This window comes from Nothoprocta perdicaria, unplaced genomic scaffold (genome assembly GCF_003342845.1).
Source record: "Nothoprocta perdicaria isolate Ctin4 unplaced genomic scaffold, notPer1 scaffold_5, whole genome shotgun sequence".
NCBI lineage: Eukaryota > Metazoa > Chordata > Aves > Tinamiformes > Tinamidae > Nothoprocta > Nothoprocta perdicaria.
This window is the reverse complement of record NW_020455754.1, coordinates 9,064,421-9,086,958: the sequence shown is the minus strand read 5'-3', so window position 1 is coordinate 9,086,958 and position 22,538 is coordinate 9,064,421. Positions and strand designations below refer to the sequence as shown.

Here is a 22,538-nt window from a genome sequence, read left to right as displayed (position 1 = left end):
ATATGGATGAGACCAAACCTTTTGAAGAACTCTTGCAGATGTGAAGTATGATTTCCCTAAAAACAACTTGATCTTGCCTAGTATATTTTTTACATGTGGATCTACTGATCTTACTTTTTCATAACCTTTTCTATTAGTCTCTCAGTGGGATATACTAGTCTGCAGTTCTCCAGCCCTCTCCATATGCACATTTGCCCTTAGGTGCATAGATAAAGGCAACTTGGCTTCAGGTACCCATGGCCACGTGAGACACTATTAGTACCCAGCTCCAGGCCATCACTAACCTCACCAAAATGCAATAAAGGTGGGAAGAGGGACTACTCACCATCAACATGTTCATAGGGGAGCCAGTGGTGCTTTGTGTTCTGATATTCGAAGTAAGGATCCCACTGTCTGCATTGCTCCTCTCGGAAATCCTCCAAGTCCTTAGGACAATCCTGAGTGTTGCAAAGCTGGAACTCATAGCTTGGCCCCACACACGTGCGGCCTCCGTTGGCTGGGCTGGAGAGAGGAAGGAAAATGAGAGTCAGTTATGCCACTCGTGTATGAATCAAGTATTTATTATATCTTTTCAGGTGTAATTTAAATCCTAGTCAAGAACTAGACAAAGCCAATTGTCTATTTCTGGTACTTCCTCTCCACATTTTATCTGGACTTCATCTAGTCTAATGACTGCTCTGATATTTGTTTTCTATTGAAACAGAGAGTCTAGGAGGCATTTTGGAAAGGTTTCTCTCAGTCTCTACTGGATGTCATTATAGCTGGGGTAAAATATGAGATTGTTTTAAAAATCTGCTGTTAGTGTCTAGTTCTCATGGAGCAATTCCTGCAAGCTGAGCCTCAAAGCACTTGATACAGGCAAGAAAAGCCATTCTCTTGGTGCAGACCAGGAAAGAAAAGCACAAACAGAGGAAGTGACTTATTCCCATTCATCCCCTAAGCCAGTTGCAAATCCAGAAATAGAGCACAGATTAGTGCTCCCTCCTCCAGGCACAAGTGTATTCCAAGTTGGCATTATGTTATCCGTCAACACGGAGCTCAAGAGTCATATCTGGGTTTGCACCTTCTTCCAGAACATACAGAAAACATTTTCAATAGTGCATTAGGCCCTTCTTGCATGAAAACAGATTTTACAACTAAATCAGAGTCCACAGTTATAAAGGTCACTTTCACGTTGCCAATGTAATAAGGGTTGAAATTAGGACGGCTAAAATTTTTTTTCTGACAGAACAGGAAAACATGGCCTTACTAAAACAGTATTTTTTATCAACTATAATATGATTTTTAATACTGAAGCAAGTCAGCGTTGAAAATTCTGTCTGGTAAAATCATTTAATTCTAATGCTTGTTTTAGTTCCTGCTGCCATGACATTTTATGATACAGTAGTAAGATGCAAAAGCAATAATTACATATTTAAAAATCTGCATATCAGGTCAGATTTCAGAAGCCCCACCCATGTGCTTTAGCATCCTTTCCTGTACTTGTACTTTCTGTGCTACTACGTGGTAAGTTGGCAGAGATTCACGCTCGTCATGCACCCCACACCAGACAGAGAAGCTCGGGGTGCAGCAGACTCACTGTGGATTGTCACACTGCCGCGTCCGGTACTTCACTCCCGTGCCGCAGGTGCGAGAGCAAGAGCCAAACTTGCTCCATGCTCCCCAGTGTCCATCCTGCTTCAGGATATCCGGGGTTAACCAGATGCAGTGGCCTTTGAAGCAATGCTAAAAGAGAAAATTGCACATGAGACAAAATGATTAGATGGTTAAATTATACTATGGGAGAAGCTGAGGTACAATACATTTCTGTCCCCTGCAGAACAGTCCTTCCCTGTCCTTCCTACACCTCTGCAAACTGCTGCAATAACCGTGGCCAGCAATGGGCATGAAGTTAGGGCCATCTTGCATTTCAGATGTTATCAATACTAAGTAAAGAACTCTTCCAATATTTCTGGAGACCTCACATCAAAATGGACTGAAGTATCACAAAGCACTCACGAAATAACAAGTCAGGACAGTCCCACTGCTGAGCAGTTAATCACAGTCTATTAAGTTTTCCCTTTTCTCTTAGTTGATGACTCATAGGGAAGCACAGTCCTTCTACAGAGGTTGAAATATGCAGCTTGCTAAATTCCCTATACCCTTAAAATGTCTCCACACTTCTTTCAAGAAAGAAAAATTACCTTTGTAGCTTCAATTCTGACATCCTCTCGACCGTCTCCCTTTGTTAGAGAAACCTGCTAATACCTTACAACCAATTTCTTCGGTTCTTAATCAAGAAAGGTTTTTTTTTCAGCTGAAGTCATTTATTCTCGGGGATCACAGACATTGGCCCTTTCGGGTATTACTCTGCCTACATGGAAGTCTACTGATGAACTGTGGGTGCTGGGAAATACTTCAAGCACCACAAATGACTTTGCATGAGGCTGTCGCAGTGTGTTGCCTTAGCGGTTGCTGTCGGGATAAGAGCTCTGGCTCACGCGCACAGATGGCCACAACAACAAGTGCAATCAGTCACTTACTTCCCTTAACATTCAAGTCAACAATAACATTTTACACAGCTTAACAAGCCCTGGAATTCAAGAATTTGGCAGGCAGCACGAGCAGAGCATATGGCTGAATGCATGCTGCCAGCAAAAACAAAATCAGAAGATATGCAAGGGGAGAGCTTTCTTAAGCACGGCAATCGGGAAGACAAATTCAAAAGTGATGGATAATCATTAATAATGTGGAACTTAGAGGATCATTAGTAAAATGGTGACAAGACACAGCTTACTGATTTGCTAATCTGCTTAATGACTGGCTCTTTATTCATAGCAATTTATTTTGTTACTGATTTGGTTGGACAAGGAGAGAGAAACAGAGTAGAAATTAGGTTTCAACTATTTGTTCTTTCTCATGGCTTCAAATATTCTAAGTCAAAGCCTATGCAGTAGTTACCACGAAGCCAATTATAACAATATCCTGCTCTGGAGCTCCAGAGGCAGATTCTTCTTGTTTGACAGCACAAGAGATAATTCAGCAAAGCGCGTGGAAGAAATGCAAAATGCTAATGTGTCCTCCTTTGCCTTCCTCGATTTTAGGTGTAGTGCTGCGCCCTTCAGGGGCTATTTACTTCCAAGGCTGCAGAGGTTTGTTTGAACAAAAGATGTGTACAGTGTTGGGGCCTGGGTGGCAGTGGGACCCCAAGACAGATGCAGGGGATGCTGGAAGAACATCAGCTTGCCAAGACAAATTTCAGTTGTGCCTGTGAGAAGATGAGATGTGACAACCCTTGATCAGTGCTTGTTTAAATATCCTTTTTTCAAGAGTTCTTCATCCCTTATGTATAAGTTGTTCATAAACCACCAAGCCAGTTTCAAGAGCCACGTAGTGTGTGTTCATTAGAAAGTGTCTAGTGCTTGGTCTCAGCAGAGAAGGAGACTTGTGATGTCGTGTTTTCCAATCTCTTCTTCTTTTAACGAGGAACCGAGGATGTGGGTTTGCAACAACCACTAATAAAGCATCTATTTGACACTATGATTGGTCCCTGAACTGGAAAGCAAACATGGAAAAGCGTTATTGACTTTGCTACGTAAAGGAAAGAGCAGCATTGATTTTTACTGGAGAAGCGGGTCATGAGCTGCAGGCTGGGAAGCCAAGGCTGAGCTGCTAAGAGACACGCGCTTGTGTGAAGTGAGTCATCAGCAGCTCTGCCTTTTCATTTGGGGATGAAAAGAGAGGAGAAGGCACAAAAGGAAACGATCCAGAACCAAATCTTACCAGAACCAAATCTTTCCGGATCTGTGGAAATGGAGAGAGTGTGAGGAGAGAAAACTAGGGAGGTAGCGATCCCCAGTGCAATATGAGAAGGCTTTCCTTCTTTGTGTAATGTACATTAAGTACATAATGAGGTGGAAAAGAGCCAGTTTCAACTATATTCATAATAAACAGAATATGAATATAGGAAGCATATTATAGCTTATATATATATATTAAAAATGAGGGAAAAAATGGGTAAATGCAGATTGCTTTCTTAGTGGAAGAGAAGATGACTTCTTGTAGTCTCTCTTATTTTTCTGGCAAACAGGGCAGTCCAAAACAAGTGCAATTTCCAGGAGAGGAAGCTTAAGCCTCTTGCAGTAAAACATTCCACTGCTGTTTTCAGCAGTTCTTTGAAACAACGGCCGCAGAGGCCAAAACAAGAGCCAGTGTGTTCCTACGGGCTTACAGCATCTGTGAGGTAATTTTTCAAGAAATCTTCTTTCTCTTCTGGTATCTGTATCTTTTTATATCAGACAGCAACTGTCAGCCCTTTGGTGCATCTCCTTGACTGCCTGCCCAGTTACCTGCCAGGTAGCCCCTCTCGGTGTCTTACAGCTGGAAGATCCGCCAGGAGAAGGTTATTTATTTATTTATATTCCCCTCAGAAGCAGGCTGGCCTGCTCGGCTCCATCTGCTTAAGAATAATTAATTGCAAGGGATAAAGTGAAAGCCGTAACAGTAAAATGTACCCTGCAAGGCAGAAAAAGTTTCTTGTGTGGAGAATCAAGTATTCTCACTGTTTCTGTGGTGACTAACACAGCATACACTTATCCATCTGTCTCCTGTCTCCCAGAGAAGCTGAGGTCAGCTTTCTCAGCGGGAAATTATCTGGATTGCTTTGAGTACACATTAGTGTACCTTTTCACTTGGGCCATTTTTCTTCCTAACAGTATCTTTTTATTTCAATATTTAATCAATCCCTTCCTTTCCTGTTGAGACAAAAAGCACCTCCAAGTTCAACTCGGATAATGTCAACAAAACTGTGGAAGTCAGAACTGCTGGGCATGTGCTTGGACCCTGGACACAGGTGCCAAACCGAAGAGCAACATCAGCTCAGTTGACCCGGGAAGGTGCTGGGTTCTTATCTCTCCCCAAGAAAAAGGCAAAAAAGGAGAGTCAGGTGGGGTAAACCTTTGCATTAGTCACTGCAGCAAGCAGATGGGCTCTAGTAGGCAATCACCTTGCATGAGTGACTTTATTTTCTACTTCTTTCTCATGGAGAGCAGCTAGCTACTTCAGCCAATATAAATGTCTCCTCAGAAGAGTCACAGTTCAAGAAACAGACTAAAAACTGATGATATGTTTCTAAAGGTGCCCTGGCTTAAGAAGCCTATGGCTAACAGTAGAGTTTACAGAACTGGCTACATATAAATAAATCACTGGTTGAAAGCATATGATTTTTTTAATCCCCAGCTATGCAAAGAGTCAAACTTTGCACAATTACACCTTACCTGCATGTTTTACAACAGCGATATATGAAGCGTATCTCAGTTCACATTGAGACTCTGACCCTTCCTGTGCTTGGCTTTGCACACTGGAGTTAACTACACACTGGGCTTATTTCCCAGAGGTCAATATGACCATCCAGAACACAGAGAATTAATTGCAAGTCACTGCACCATCACAGCTTCTGAAAAATCAATACAGTCTTCCTTTTCCTATTGAAATCTTAATCTGATTTTTAAAAAATCAAGTTTTTGAACCTTCCTCTTTTGGCAAATTCTTAGAAGCAATCACCATCTTCATTGTAAGTTTATGCAAAAGCATTAAAAATTAATAGATAAGAGACCATCCTTAAAAGTGTCTGGAGCTCAAAGCTTGCAAATATCTACATAAAGGAACAAACATGCATATATGTACATATATACACATACATGCCTGCACACATATAGAGCATTAAAAAGTCAAAGCTTCCTGTAATGCTCCATGCCTGTGACCAGGAGACACAACTAGGGAGTCTCCATAGTTCCTGTCCCTTGAGCTTCAGCTGGGAAAAGGGCAGCCTGGACTGGCCTCTCCTCAACAGTATCAGCTAAGTTTGGAAAAGTGAGGCCCCCAGTTATCAGTTATCTGAGTCCTGGCTTAGGTGAAAATAGCTACGCACCGCAAACCGTGTCGGTCCCCACAACATGACCTTCACTTCTGGCATCCAGTCCCCGCGGCTGTGGCAACGCCAGGATGTTTCTTGGACACATCAGCACTGTTTTGATTGGTCTCAGCTTAAAATAGGCACTGGGAATTAGTGGTATGAAATCACGATAACTACACGTCTCTAAGTGGGAAGCAAATGGGACTTTTTGAATCAACATCTTTAATTGCTTATGTTTCTGTTCAGTTCGCCTCTGGCGTTATTCCAAAGAAAATAGTCCACCAAGTTTGAGGGTTTTTTGACTCTTCCTCAAGTGCTGCTGAGATATCATGGGAAAGGTATCATGGGAAAGGTCAAGAAATGACCACATGGAAATCAAGTCCCTACCTTCTGCAACRTACTCATTTTACAGGCACAGTCCTTTTGCTTCAGAGGCTCTGGTATTGTGCAAATGGGTGAAGAGAATGAACAGAGAAAGGTCAAATCAAAGGCAGGGATGACAAAGCAAGGAAAAGATGAAAGAAAATCATCTGATTTATCTGTATTCAAAAAGACAAGCARCTTCTAATAAAAATATTGGTCAAATGTTGAGCTTGGAAATACCAAGTTAATAGCAGCACTTTAAAACTTGTGCTATTTAAAATATATTTGGCTCAATCTATTRAGTCTTATCTAACAAAATGGTTTTTATTTTATATGATTTTCTTAGGTTCTCTTGGAAGGTTGTACTAATTCTATTTATCATAAAAAAAAAAAGGGGGGGGGGAGACAGCCCCTATGGGAATAAAGCAGTTACAGTTCTATCCTCTACTAAAACTTCAGGATGTGCACACACTCCCTCACATCTAAACCAAGTGAAAACCTGGCCGGTCTGCACAGTTAGCCAAAATCTTGGATCCCAAGTTCCCATCCAGAGAAAATTTTTACAGATGAGTTGCATAATATCCTGAAAAACTGTTTATAATGGAAGCACTAACTGATCCTTAACCGTACRCTTACAAGCTCTTTCTTCTTTCTACTCAAATACTCATATGAAAACATACAAAGTTGGTAAGTGCAGCAAGAAAAAGCAATGTAAYTGTATCTTTCTGGACCTTCATAAGCCCTCCTAATGCAAAACCAAGATACAGAAAACTGGAGCAGGTCAGTGCACATAAACTGTCTAAGATTTGGGACTGTAGTTTTGATTTTTATTGATACACTTTCACACCAGCAACAAAACCGTTTTAACAGGAATAACCTGAAGAAGAGAAAAACTAAAGGGAATGTCTTGCAAAAACTAAAGGGAATGTCTTGCATAGCTCAGGGCTTTTGGGGACCGAATTTAGCATCACACTGAGTTTTCACTAAAAACAATGACATTAAAAACCAGGAAAGGCAGCTGCTGATGTGGTTCATTTGTCTCAGAAACAACTGACCCACTGGGGTCTAAAAAAGGCCTTTCCAGCCCCCTGCTCTCTGGCAGAGCCACAGAGAGCGCCGCGGGGGCAGAGCTCGTGGCAGCCTCCACAGCCCYGGGCCTCGGAGCACGACGTGAGCGCCCTCCGCTCCCCGCTGTGATGTGGGTAACGGAGACCTTCCCCACGGCCACATTCTGTGGCCTCAGCTTGATTCGTGTCCGTGGCCTCACCGCTCTCTGCACGCGCAGCGCTGGGAAGAGCAACATCCCGCATCAAAACACAGCCCCTCCTGGACCTCGCAGGAGTCATTTGCCAGGACAAATCTGCCCCTTTCTGGCTCTGTTGCAAGGACTTCCAGGAAGCAGAGCGAGAGCCCCCAAAGGGCGTCCACGGGAGGAGCGGCCGGCGYGGTGGGTGCGGTGGCCTCAGCCTCAGCCCCTGCCTCCCCTCCCGGCGCTGCTGAGCCGCCCTCTCGGTGCTCCGGAGCTTTCCCCACATCTTCGCTGATTCCACACTCTCAGATAAGTTTTTGTTTTGTAAAACCAACTACATCTCCCTTCAAACTGGGATTTGAGAACTCGTGAGGCCTAACGCAGCTCACAGTCAGACTCGCCCAAAAGCTTTATGGAAAAAAAAATAAAAATCATTCTCYATTCCTCTGTTTCCTGTGCTTGTAAGAATGAAGCAGGGCATCAGAAGGAGGAATACTGTCTTTTTGCCTTTGATTCCAAGAGGAACATCCCGAGTGCCCAGAAACCCCCGGTTAAGGGACACACACAGAGCTGCTCTCACCTTCCCTGGGGCGCACATGGTCCCGTCCAGCGGAGGCCCTTTCTTCGTCTTGCAGAAGTAGGGGTTCTCGGGATGGCTGCACCACAGCTGCTTGCAGGGATCAAATGTCCGGAACTGAAACACAGGAGAAGAAAGTGTGGATATTGCTGCCAACCCTCCCAAAAACTCGACAGCACGGTGGGGTTCCCCTTTTCTAGCTGTAAAATGGCACATGTCACCACTGATGCCACTGGAGTGGCTGTGGACTAGCAGAGCTGAAGGCCATTTTCATGCAAAACCATTGATGGCTCCAAAGAGGGATTCTGCCCACATCTGATAGAAAAATGCTGTGCAAAAAAAAGATTTTATATTTGCAGCCAAATACAAGCTGGATTAGGGAAGCTGGCTACCCTGGATGGACATACACTGACTTTTCTTACAGTTTTTCTAATCATACTGCTTCATTCAGGTAATACTTGAGTCCTCATGGGAAGAGGAAACAAGCTACTCAGACCGTAGTTCTGCAGTTATGATCACCTTCTTGGAGGAGGGAAATCCTCATTCATTGGATCCTGATCCTACGAATATTTAGTATTTTATTTGTCCTTCGACAGCATCTATGTCAAAGCATCAAGAAAATGAGAACCACACATCACACAATATGTTAAAATCTGATGCCTCCACATGCTTTTGAGTATTCTGAATAAAGAGGGATTAAAAGTCCCCCTTTCAGGGGGGCACTGCTGTAAGAGCAGATCCTCTCTAGCAGRGACATTCTCCAAGGCAGCCTTGGGAATTGTGTCCAGACACAGTCCTATAGCTGATGCTTTAGAGGTTCTCATCTGTTACCTGCAGACACTCCTCATCCCACATACTCCTGCAGCTGAGAATCAAAATTATGTGTTAGCAGCTGCCACACATTTAATACTTTTGTCTTCTCTCTGAGACCAATCCACTGAAACTTGTACTAATCTTGCCTTATTTCAAATTTAGACTTTGCCTCTTTTTTCCCTGGTAGAAGAGAGCCRACTGTATCATTAAGGGTCTCTGCAAAATGTGATACTCACTGTCACGCTTACTTGCACATGCTAAGCATCAAAATGCATCATACTTCCCATAAAAGCGGAACATAAAAGCAGAGTGCCCTGTATTAACAGTACAAGATGTGACACTAAATCCTTCTCCTTCTCATTTGGATTGGACTGCTGTAATAAAATATCTCGCTGCCAGCAATAAGAGACTCAGTAATAGAGCAAGCTTGTTTGCCTGAAGTTTAGAACTATTTATGAAACTACAGTACAATCATTCCCGTAACTTCAGTTTTAAAAAATATGGAGATACTTAAAATTATTAGTCAACATTCAGCTGTTATTTCTTGTTTAAAGTTAAGTGGGAACAACATCTTTCCTTGTGGGCTTCACTATACAGCCCCTATTTCAGGGACACTTAAAACACTCCTGGATGAAAAATATCAGCAGCCAAGCTAAGTACTCACAGCTGTGCACATCATGTAGCCCAAACCAAAATCAAAACGGCACTGCTCATTCATGGAGTAGTGAATTCCTGGCAGCTGTGGAAGGGAAGGCCAGTCATGTTCGAAAGGATCATCACGCAGACAATCGTAGGAACTGCAACAGGCAAAAATTACAGGAACAGATGGGGCTGCAAGACCCGCACGGTGTTTGTGGTTTCAGTGTCTTCTTGTTCCAAACAAAACACAGCCTGCAATTTCTCAGACACTGGTCATAAAGTAGTTAATACAGCAATTCTTCTCACATATACTTAATCACCTTGTATCCACCTTTAATAGATTTTAGCTACTCTTTTTCTGAAGCCTTTCTATTGTAATTTTCACTATGCTTGCAGGTAAATTCCTATCAGTTTCCAGTTCTCTACATGAAAGGAATCAAAGGAAGAATCCAGATGAGACCAAGAAGAAACCAAAGTTTAATTAATTTTCCATTTGTGGAATTTCTTTGCTTGCAACTGTCTTTCAAGTCAAATTTTAGAAGCCAAGATACTGCTAAGCTTGCAATATGGCCAAGAAGCAGGGACTCTTTTACAAGCATGAGCCCTTTTCAGCCTGCATTAAACACCTGGACTTGTCTCCTGTCTCCATCCCTCCTCAGTTCCACACGGCAGTTCTACAAAGCTCCCTTTCTGTGTGATGAACTTGGGGGATTTTGCTGCAGCCCTAAACAGTGTATGTATGAACTGGAGCCAGATCTGGCTAAGGTGCAGGGAGAACTGGGGACAGATGTTAATGTCCCCAGATGGTCACCAACGATATAATCACTGGTCCATTCCCAAGACCAATGTGGTAGGCAGTATCTCTGAAACGTCCCTCCGTTATTTAACATACATGAGGATGCCATACACAAGTTTATTCTGAAAGCAGAATTTTGAGGTTAGACTTGCATCAAAGCAAACTGTCTTTTGGGTTTGTTATATTAAAAAGAGCTGCATTTAAAAGAATGCAAAGCAGCCCTCTAGGCCAGATGATTTTTATTTAAGAGATAAAGCACAAAAGGATCTTGTTAACTGAAGCAAGCATACATCTCTGATAATAAGTTTAGTCTTTATTCCCATATTTAAGATATCTAAGACATTAAAGTATTGACAAAATAGGCTGACTTTATTTCAGGCATTTTGCTGCATTTACATTATCTGTTTTTCCTGTGTATTCTGCTAGTAGTTTCCCTGTATTTTTTGTATGCACCTTACACCTGACAAGGCGAAGATCTATTCTGTAAGGAGCAATGCTATGATTGCACAGTGGAAGTTGTCAGGGAACCCAGATGCAGGTCTAGTGACTAAAGGATCATGTTCAAAGGGAAGGAAGGGACACGGATAAAGCTGTTTCTGGGACTGGAAAATAAAATGGTTCTTGCATTTGGGGTATTTAAGGGTAACCACATACACATGAAAAAGAAAAGTCCAGAACCATACACTTTCTTTAGCTAGTCTTGAAGTTCTGAGCAAGAGCAGCACTTTCCCCTTTAAGCAGCACCATCTTAGCATTGGCAGGGACCGTGAGCAATGAAGTGCTCAAGCCAACTTTGATAGTCACAAGAAACGAGCATCAGTGGGGAGCAGAGGCACTCCTGTGCAGCAGCTATGGGGAGGGAGCAAAGATTAYATACTGTCAACCTGGAGAAAATTAACAGATGCCAGTTAATTAAATGCACTGAGGACAATTCAGAGTGGACTGAAATCAGAGCAATTGGGAAATTGCGTTATAATGTGCAGTTGCTGGGGAAGCATCATCCGCCCGATAGGATGGGCCAGGGAAAGGCTCTTTCTTTTATTTAACTGCATTCAAGTACCGGATAAAAGCGWAATGCAAAAATGCTGCACGCAGGGCTGTTCTTATGGGCGTCCTAGCCAAAGGAGAGAGGGACTTAACAGCTACTCACTGGAGGTACCGACTGAGCTCTTGCTGGCTGCAGCGGGACCAGTGGAAGCGGTGGAAGGCGGCCTGCACGAGCGGGGCCATGATGCTGCCCAGGCGGACCTCGTCCCCACATCGGTTCCCTTGGCCGTCGTGCTCCATGCCCARCCTGCGGAGAGAGCAGCACCGTTACATCGCAGGGACCTCCCAGGGCCTCCACGTCCCAAATGCCACCAGCGGCCGTCCTCAAGTCTCCCCACTCTTGGCTGTGGGAGGAGATGCAGGAGAAATAAGGCCAGTCTGTAGTAGCTCTCAAACAGAAGCACTCATCCTTGGAAGTGCTTCCATGTGATWAGCTTAAGCTACTTCCCAAGCGGATTAAAAATGCCTTCCTTGGACTTCTTCACATATCTGCAACTGTGAATATCTTTGTCTAAATGAATCCATTTCCAGATTAAGGATCTACTCTACTCCCCAAGGGTATTAACAGACATGTATTTTTGCTCCCACCTGGAGCAATTCAGTACTAAAATAACTTATCCAAAAAAAAAAGAAAAAACACACATTAGCTTAATTTGAGCTAATGTCCAATTGTGGACCTGTTCTTGGTGTAGAATAAGAAAAGGTCCATGGAGAGTTAGTTTAGACTCACTTCCTCTATCACCCAGCAGCAGTTCCACTTTTCAGCCTATGTCACACACACAAAGTGCTGGTGCTTTTTAAAAATTACTCCAAGCTACAGATATCTTTAAATTTCTTTTYGGCTGCATTGTGAATATATTTTTACCTCTCCTTTGTTAGGATCTCATATTGCATTTTCCTGTGGGCATGCTTTGATTAAATTGGAGATATCATTCCTGAAATTAATCTATACTAGGAGAGTGGAGCTCAGTGTGATTTCAGAGGTCACAAGCAATCTTCAGCGGTATCTCTTCAAACCTGATTGCACATTCTTTTTAATCCTAAATCAAAATTCTGGAATGAAATACCATCTGGGTATCAATTCTACAACCCTGTCTAATTAAGATAYATATACCGGGAGATTTTACAGATTTTGGCAATGTTTTTTGTTCAAATAATTTCCGACAGAAAACAGGAAATTGTCTACAGGCTTTCTTAGGGGAAATATAATAGATTGCAACTGTTGGGGAAAGTTTCTTGCAAACTGTTATTCTACAAAGGAAAAAAAAGTGGAAAATAATTGGGCATTCTCTACAAACACAGAAACCGAAAAGCTCTGAAGAAACCAAAGCTCTAAAAGTTACTGAATGCCATTGGTTCTAATCACATCCCTAAATAAAAAAAAATGCTTTTTTAATATGAAACATACAGAGAGAGTTGTAAGGTCAGTGCTTAGCACCTTGTTTCTATACAGTATTGTGTTCTTCAGCAGTGGTAACTTATACAGATGATGGGTTTATTTGCTATAGATGAATCATGTATTCCATTCAAAGAATGGAATATGACTCAAAGAATTCACATTTCATCAAAATAAATACTTTACATTTCCACCAGGAGACTATAATATATCATTGAATCTAGTCTCATAGCAGCCCTGGAAAGTAATTTGGTATTAGTTCCTTTTTCCATTTGAAAAGAACAAAATAGCAAGTGATTACAAGGCTTACCTAAGATCATAAAGAAAGCCATGGGAGAGCAAAGAACTGAACACAGGGCTAGCCCTGAATGTTGTTTCTTCACATAAACTGTATCTTACCAGTCTCACGGGTATCTGTCAGTGCCAAAGGCATCATGAGGGAAGATAAGGGATATCCTTAGTTCTACTCACACATGTCCAGTTTCATGGGCCACCACAAAGGCAGACGAAAACCCATCTTCATGGTTGAGTGTGCAGCTTCGGACAGGGTGACACATTCCAGTGACTGGAGCGTAGCCTGTGAGASACACGACAGGTCCCAGGGAATGAACAAGAGCAGGAAGGCAGCATGAGAGGAGCTTGAGCACAGACAGCTCTGCCCTTCCCAGCGGGGCACAAACACAGCTGAAGCTCCCCTCTGCAAGGTAACAAGTGACCCCTGCCCCAAACTTTTAATGATGTGCTCCCTCATCTATAAAATATATGAAACGAGTCTGTTGAACAAATTAAACCATATTTGTGGTTCACCAAGATGCTGTTTTCTCCTCTAGGACCATTCTGGACCTGGTTTCTTGCAAGTACRTGAGGCAAAGGAGGAAAGACGATTGCCTGCTGCTGTGTGCCAGCTCTTTAAGCAATTGGGTGCAATTCCAGCCCTCGGGAATGTGCGAGCAAGGCCCAGCCTCAGGCTGCCAGCAGACCAGGCCAGCCCAAAGGGAACCAGAAAGCCCAGAGATTTATCCCCTCCAGTGAACAAACCTCATCTCAAAGGAGGGAGAGCCCTAAAAAAAGGAAAAGGTAGGGGACTTTACTTGGTCTTCCTGTTCCAGACCTCTCTGTAACTATATTTCTTGGCTATCCTACTGGAAAACTGCAACAGTTATTTGAAGACTTTCTAAACACTGAGTCTATTCTTTAATCTTTGGGAAATTTCAGGACTGTTTACACAGGGATCCCGTTTATTTGGCTTCAGTGAGAGCAAAGAATTGATCCAATAAATAATTCTATTAGCTAGAAAGGATAAAATAATAACTGAGTTACAATAGAAAATGGCCATGTGCAGAGCTCTAGAGGGAAAATAACAGTGTTGCCCAAAACCAAGCAAAGGATGCACAGTTAAATTTTGCAAGATTAGCTTTGTTAAATGATGAACAGAAATACTGCTCACAAATCTTGACTTCTAGACAATAAAAATTGATGCTCATCTTACCTTGCATGCCAGAGGGGCCAAAATCCTGCCTTGTGAGGAAGATAGCGTGGTCGTGGTACTCTGCGTGCCCAGTGTCTGGCTTCTGTTGCAAGTAGGCCCAGCGACACACATTCTCCAGGCTTTGGGAAGGGTTCCCAATCTCTATTAGACTCATGGACTGGATATGCACAAGAAAAAAAGACAGTGATTGTGATTTAGCTTGGTCATTTTTTTCCCTCAACTTGTTCATCATCAAATATTCCATTTCTATTACAACTCTATTCTTCATAAAGAGAAAATAATGCTTCCAGAATAAAATTTATTGGATCAAGAAAGTAAGAAAATAGCTTATATCCAAGGTTATATGTCACTTATTCATAAGCTCCATGAAATAATGAAAGAAAAAAAAATGATGGGGATTTTAATGACAAAGATTATATTGTACTGTGCACCATGGTGTATTTCTRTGTCATCCTGGCAGCAGCTTGCAGCCTGGATATACCAAGCTCATAGCCACTTTTGGGACTGCAATGGTAGCTGTCCAGYCCCAGGTGGGGAAGGGCAGCGCCTGTTAGCCAGGGAAAGCAAATGGGAATAGGGGTAGGCTGCAAGCACACGACCATGGCCCATTAGCCAAATTCACCATGCAATCAAGTTCAGCTCGTTTTGCCAGACCTTTGAATGCTACTGGATATTGTATTAAGTGTAAAACTTAAAAGCACTTCTTTCATCTGCAGTTGAACCACTGCTTTCAGACAAGGTCTTTCCCAAAGATTGTCTCTTAAAGTGTATTTTCCATACCCTGTTGCACGTTTGAATAGCCCTGAGAACAGAGGTCAGGCAATGCCCCACTCCTGTAAGCGACTCYCCTATAGACCTATAAGACATTATATGGGTGCTGCACTGTCACTGCACAGCCAACACGGATGAGGGGCAAAGAAAATGTTACTTCAAAGTCTGACTATTTATTTGCCCTTTCTCTTTTTTTTTTTTTTAATTTTTTTTCTGTTTCTTTTTTCTTTTTTTTGGCCCAATAGCACTTTCAGAGGCTTCCCAGGCCAACGCTGCTTAGCATTGTGCACTATTAAGCCTTTAAAAACCTTATTGTATGTGGGATGCTATAAAATGTATGACTAATTGACCCACCCCAGGCCTTCCAGGATTTGTAGGAGTTACACATGTGAACTTTGACTTTTCATGCAAAAACTGTATCACCAAGACAACGCTGTAATCATAACACAAACCACAACAATTTAGATGCCTATACTATACTCTAAGCATTCAGTATGCTGTAACACTCACTTTAGAGCAAAACCTAGGGCCAAAAATAAAAGAAATACAGCTTATATTTAAATACAGATGTATYTGACATGCCTGCCAGCTGAGTACACCATTGAGTACCCAGAGTATACAGGACACGAAGAGAAAACTCCTCAAAGGGTGGTGGAAGGACAACTGGAATGGAGAAAAGAAGTCTGCCAAACTGAGGTCTGGTTTTGGCAAAAATGGACAATTTACAATTCTGCAAATGTTCAGAAAAACAAATTAATAGACCAAATAGAGAGCTTAGATTCTGATACCACTGTGGAACGAAACAGATGTAATATAATATCATGACTCATCATTCTGCTTCCAGCCATAATTCCCATGAAATGAACCATACTAAAATGGTTGGACAGTTATGGTGCCTTTCTTTCATCTGCGTGTTATTCATAAGAACATACTTGGACTAACTATTAGAGCAAAGCTTCCATTCAGTTAAACAAGACTATGGTTTGACTACTCAACAGTGAGGCCTTTAGCAGATGGATGTAACTATCTACATCATCTCCACCTCAGTCTCACGTCTACAAAGCCTCAGAAGAGAAATCCCATCAGGAAGCCCACTAAGAACTCCTATCATGAGATTCCAGAGGGAAAAGAACCTGGTATAATGAGGCTGCAAAAAATCACTTGTATAAAAGTGATAAATACATGTCTATAATGGAAAAAATGTTGGAAAAAAAGCAGGAAATAAATCATGCTTTCCTGCCAGAAGGATGCCTAGGAAATCATGGGACCAGACACTGCTTGTCATGAGACAGGGCAGATGCAATGTTTTTGAAGGATGGTGTAGTAAAAAATACTACTCTTGTGGAGATATCAGAAAACACTTGCTAATACTTTCCATTGGAAATCCATAAGCAATATTTGACAAACCCAGAAAATTCCAGCCTCATACTAAATGGACAAAGTGAACGGAAGGAGAAGGAGGAAGAGGGGTGAGCTGAGCACACCAGCAAGGACTGCAAGGAGAGGAAAAGTCCCTCTCTGTAAGGCTGTGAGCAGAGAACGGTTGGGGGCTAGGAGGCAAAAGCTGACTAGGGAGAAGAGCTGTACGTGTTAGTGTTGGCCAGGAAGGGGCCCACACTGCCAGGAACATGCAAGTCCTGCAGCTGGCTGGGAGCTAGGACCTGGCTGGAAAGGACCTCTTTCCAAACAGGGCAGCAGGCCTGTGGAGAGCATTACTCAGCTGACCAGGAGGAAATCTGCCAGTGGAAAGAGAAACTTTCCTTCTCACAGCAAGAAAAATCTGTGAGCATTTCAGAGAACTGCTGATGGAAACAGATGGAGATGTTTGCCGAGAAGTGGAAAGGCCTTGGTTGAGATGGCAGATGGGAAGATACCACAGAGGGCTACAAGGACAGGCTGCCCTAGAGAAGAGCTTGAGAACCTTGCTCTGCAAAAAAATGCACTGACTAATGCCCTCCATTTTTATCCTTGCCTGATTTTGCCTTTTCTACTTCTGTTCCTCCTTAGAYAGAAGCAGAAAAGAAATGAAAGGAACAAAACTAGAAGATGGCTGAGTTGCAAATACCATAATTATGGTTTTGGGAGGCAAAGCAGGGCAATAAGAAATGGCTGAAGGCTGTTGCTAACAGATCCAGATGCCATAGAGCTTTCTTTGTCCATGTTTTTCAGGTAGTTATCAATGTGATGTTCTGTTCTCGGTTAGGAAGATGCTGAAGAACAATTCATGAAGCTGTACAGGAAGTTAGCCAAATTCATGCAAATAGTTTGCAAAATAAGAAATATGCCAAATATTTTTAAGAATTTTAATAAAATATAAGGCATTCCAGGAGAAAAAAATAAATATACATATTCTACCCAAACCCTTCAAGAATGTTCAGGTTGCCAGTGCATGTAGAAGATGCACTACATGAAACATATTGATGGTGGGTTTCCTTTTTAGTTGTATGTACCCACCACTGGGTGTAACTGTTATGACTTTGCAACGATGTTAATGAACAGATACTTGATAGGAATGCAAGAAATCTAAGCTGGTCAGAAGCTTGCTGGAAAAGGACCTTTCCAAACTCATCCATTAGGTGGTGCTCCAAGAGTAACAACAGGGAAGGCTTTGCTGTCTTCAGAAGCTCCAGAAGGAGCAGAAATACACTTAACTTGCTAGACTTCAAATTGTGGTGGTAGAAGTTGGAGCACGGCACTGCATACACTTGGGAGACAACTTAAAATACATCTGTCCCTTCTKGAATGGGTAACATCTCCACAAAACACACTGTTTACGTTACTTCTACTTGGCATTTCTATTGTTTATCGTATATAGGAATAGATCATGYGTTTCCTTTTGTCACCCTGAATGAGACAAGCAAAAAATAAATAAAAAGAATTATCTAGTGTCCATGGTAACAGAACTAACAAAAATATCTCATTCGGCAAACTGGCATTTTGCATGCAAAGGGTTTCTAATGCTTTTTTTATGGCTGCAATTTGTAAACATTTTTCATTCTCTAATTCTGCATAAACATGTATAAATGTAAGCAGATCAAGAATACAAAGTACTGTTTATGTTATCAGCCAGCTCTACACTCTCCAAGGTCCCAACAAATCACATGGGGAAATTATAAGCTATGAGCCCAATATACAAAGGAGGCAATTCTTCAGTTTATCCAGATAGAAACAAGAGGGACAATACCTTTCTCTCATCTTTATCCACACCCTAATCTAAACATATGAAARTAGTGGGAAATCACAAACAGCAGTGAAACTGGTAAATAATATGTAGGTCCTGGCCTCACAGCTCAGCCTGAGTAGAGTCAGTTACTGGAGATACCAGAGACTGGGATCAAGAACTCTGTCCTCAGACACATTTGTACAGTGCACTGCAAGATTAGGACTTCATCAATGCTGATCTTTTTGGGTGGGTGTTCCACAAGTCACGTCATAAATGCCATTTGTAAACAAGAAACAGAAAACTGGCCAGGTCAAAGTCTTGATCTAAGGGATGAGAAGCCGATCTTGACCTTCCATCCCTGCTGATTCTCTCTGGGAACCAGAGACCAAACCAGTGTTTTCCAGCTTGGCTGAACTGAGAACATTCTTGCCTGCACTCAACACAGTTAGCTACGAAAAGGTCAGAGAGCAGAGATAAGCAGAGCACYCTTTTAAGAAAAGATCAGAAGTAAAACCTTGTCCCAGATAAAGGCATCGGGATCTCTGCTAAGAACTCAGACATGCACAATTGAAGAGACCTTCTCAGCTGAACAGCTGCAGGCAATCATGTCATATCATTATGTCCTATCATAGAATCCTTAAGGTTGGAAGGGTCCTTCAGCCCCTTCATCTAGTCCAACCCCTCCCTGCACATGCAGRGTCACCTACAGCCTATGGCACAGGCTGCATTCAAGCAGGTTTTGAAGATCTCCTGAGAAGGAGACTCCACAACCCCTCTGGGCAACCTGTTCCAGGGTTCTGTCACCCTCACTGTTAAGAGGTTTTTCCTTCCTGTGGAACTTTCAGTGCTTCAATTTGTGGCTACTTCCTCTAGTCCTATCAGTGGCCACCACTGAAGAGAGGCCAGCCCCATCCTCCTCACTCCCTCCCTTTAAGTATTTATATACACTGATCAGATGCCCCCTCAGCCTTCTCTTCTTCAGGCTGAACAGGCCCAGCTCTTTCATCTTTAAAGCCTAACACCTATGTTAAAAACACTTGTTTTTTCACCCCTCTTCCCAGTTCTGTGCGTCTGCTCAAGTTCCTCTTCCAATTTGGCCAAATTAACACATGGCCAGTGTACAACCTCGTCCTTGTGCCAGCCTTGGCCTGTAACTAAAGTAGATTTTCCCTCCCTGCCAGTTGCCCTCCCCAGCCACACTCATTCTCCCTCATCACATCCCATCCCACTCCAGGTGGAACGTGGCCAACTGGAGCCATCCACGCTGCTCCAGGCAAGGACCCTGGAGAAGGAGCTCTCATAAAGCCTGTGTCACACAGGTGGCCACATGTAAACGTTCACAGCACTAAGCGCTCCCAGAGAAGCCTTTCAAGTGAGCCAAGAGTTCACTGGGTGGCTGCATTTATTGAAATGCTTGCAGTTTCTGCAAAAGCCTTGCTGAAACTTTTTTATTGTTAATGATATTAAATAAATTCATTGCAGGTAACGTGTGGACTTCTCTCTACCGCTGTGTAGGGGCCAGTTCATCTCCGCACAAAGTCACCATTGTCAAAGGACAACGTGGGGGCTGCAGGCCAGGAACTTCTGAGTCCTGCTCCCTGGACTGGCAGTGACCTTCTGCATGGCCTTGGAAAATAACACTTAACATCTTTGTTTTTTTAGCTGTAAAATGGGAATAATAATCCTTATTCGTCCACCTCAAAGAGGTGATGAGAGGACTTTATGTGGTGCTTGGGATTCAAATATGTTTCCAAACAAATTTTATTACAACCAGTTGGGTTTTGTTAATCCATTTGCAGCTCATCTCTTGCCACCTCCTCTGCATTTGGTGATAGTGGTTGATTCATTTCCGTGAGTATGCTAGAGCTCGCTGGATTTCGAAGCTGTTGCAACCAAAATAAATCTAAATGGAGTAATTTGCCTAACCGTTGAAGTATACTGAAATGAATCTGCAGTTTCCAAAATCTGAAACCAATCTTCCTCCTACTGTAGCCAAAAAAGGCAGAAGCAAAAGCCACCTCTTCTTTTCCCATCTGAAAAAAACACACCACATGTATCTTATTTACTTCTTTGCAGAATCTCCACGTGGAAACAGTTCCACGTATCTTGAACTCACCCATGAAGTAATTTCAACATGTCATCAGCGTGGAACGTCTTCCTGCTCTCCCGTTACCTTTTTTCATTTCATTATGGAAATTAATGAAGTTATCAAAACTTTTGAATATACAGCTGTGTTTCTCTGAAAATATTTTAGAAATTCAAGAAATGGAATATGATCTAGTAAAAACATCAAAAAGCTGGTTGCTATGCAACCAAAATATTGTCCATATTATCCTTATCAACAGATGACATATTGTATAAAATAATATAATCTTCTTTTTAGATGGATAAAATAATGGAGTAAAAAGCTGTTTAGGGGTGGAGAATTTGCAATAATTTGGAGTGCTGTCATAAACCTGAAGGCAAAGCAGTATATCATTGGTACATAGTTTACCAATTACAGAACCATAATGTAATTATTATGGTTATCTATATGGCACCCTCGATAATATATAAATAAATTGTCTACCATGAAGACATGAGCTGCAAGGTTTCAGAGGTCATGCTTATTCAGACAAGATTTGTGGATAACATTCACATACTGGGAGGCCAAGCAAGGTGCTTTACTCATGTATTGTCTTAACTTGCACACACATCCTTCCTTTTACTATGTAGTTTATATATGTACTTCTGAAAAACATTAGTGCTGCCATAATCTCGCAGGTTAATAAAATATTGAAGGTTTTGTTCTAATTCCACAGAACAGGCCCTTAAGAGAAGTTAAGACCCATACACCTTCCTCCCTGCCTCTCCACTGCCCATAATCCCACCACTCTGAAGAGAAACCTCCTCATATTCTACTTCTCTTTACTAAACCTCTGGTCAGGAGCCTTAAAAGGATAAGAAAAAGAAACCCTTGATTCCTATACTAATGTTAAAGCACGTAGAGCCCACACCATCAGGTGAAAGAGCTCCCACTCAGGTGAAAGACAGTTCTCCTTTTTCTCCCACTGCTGCGGTATCTGATTTTTTTTGGAGAAGTATTAGTCAGTCTTGGAATTCCTCAAATTACTGTCATCACAGCATGATTTTTTTCCATAATAAAGGATTATTTATGTAAAAATATGTAAGACTCTTGTTTGAGCAGCTGGGCATGCTGCTGTACTATAGAACTCTCAAATTGTCTTGTCCTTAACCAATATCTTTTAACGATAGGCTTGAAATGCCCTTTTCCTGTTTCCATGGAATTTGATGTTGATTTGGCAAAAATAGGAGAAAGGTACTGAGCAATTCAATATTTTGAAATCCATGTAGCATTTAGCTCTTCTTACCCAGAGTTTTGCCTGGAGAGTAACCCCTTCCATGGAAACAGCAAGGAAACACCAGGAATTCTTAAATATAGATTTGATCTGCAAGGCTCTTGCCTTCTGGCCCTTATCCCACAGAGCTCATGCTTAACTTTAAGCGCATGTTTAGTCTCACTCATGTTAAGTACAAGTTTAAATGAGCTCTTGGAACGAGTGCAGCACTCAGTGTCTTGCAGAACTAATCTTGCATGTGTTTATTGTTACAAATATGGAGTTCTACCACAGTTCTTCACATTTCCTTTAGGAACTAAAACGGTCATTACCCCACTCTGTTTCATGAATTATTCCACACAAATCTGAAACACTAGATGGCCAGAGCTAAGTGGATGTTTTAAACTGCACAGAGAAAACCCCACTGAAAATGCAATTATTTTCCTAGTCTGAAGTTCACATAATAAACAAACACATGCACCCATAAATGCAGATTCTTTATGAAATGAGAAGCTATTTATATTTTTAGATTTTTAAGGACAATGTATGAATTAAAATATGAAATGAAGAGACAAAAACACATCAATATGTAGGTCATAGAAGACTGAATTTAAGAGCTCTTGACTTGCATTTCAATGAACCTTTACCTACCTTTCCGTAGCTCAGTAGGATAATCCTCACCAGGACAACGTTGATGTGAGCGCCCAAGGACTCATCATGATAAATTTCATTAACCTGCAACAGAGCATTCATGATGTTACCAACAGCTTGGCTGAGAAGTAATTAAAGTATCATCTTTTATGCACTGCCAAAGATCACTAGTGATCAGACATAAACTTGTGATCCGATATAAAAAGGGGAAAATCCCACTAATTTAAAGGGGGGAATTTATCCTTTCTCAACTCTGTGCCTCAACCACAGTGGTTCTGCATGGATGAGGAGCACAAGGGAATGCAGGGGACGAGCGGAGGGCCAGGCTCCGACGCTGCCTCCTCCAGGACAGC

At 42.1% G+C, this 22,538-nt stretch overlaps 1 protein-coding gene across 1 annotated transcript in view; it reads right to left on the bottom strand.

The window, feature by feature from the left end:
* The window catches only part of ADAMTS2 (ADAM metallopeptidase with thrombospondin type 1 motif 2), a 142,839-nt gene that overhangs the window by 18,340 nt on the left and 101,961 nt on the right, over positions 1-22,538 (bottom strand). Inside the window, exons 5-12 of the mRNA XM_026047546.1 lie at positions 22,186-22,269; positions 14,263-14,419; positions 13,245-13,350; positions 11,481-11,624; positions 9,560-9,692; positions 8,086-8,199; positions 1,580-1,725; positions 326-501 (exon numbers count right to left, since the gene is read on the bottom strand). Of these exons, the coding sequence (XP_025903331.1) occupies positions 326-501; positions 1,580-1,725; positions 8,086-8,199; positions 9,560-9,692; positions 11,481-11,624; positions 13,245-13,350; positions 14,263-14,419; positions 22,186-22,269 (1,060 nt within the window). The remainder of the gene's footprint in view (positions 1-325; positions 502-1,579; positions 1,726-8,085; positions 8,200-9,559; positions 9,693-11,480; positions 11,625-13,244; positions 13,351-14,262; positions 14,420-22,185; positions 22,270-22,538) is intronic.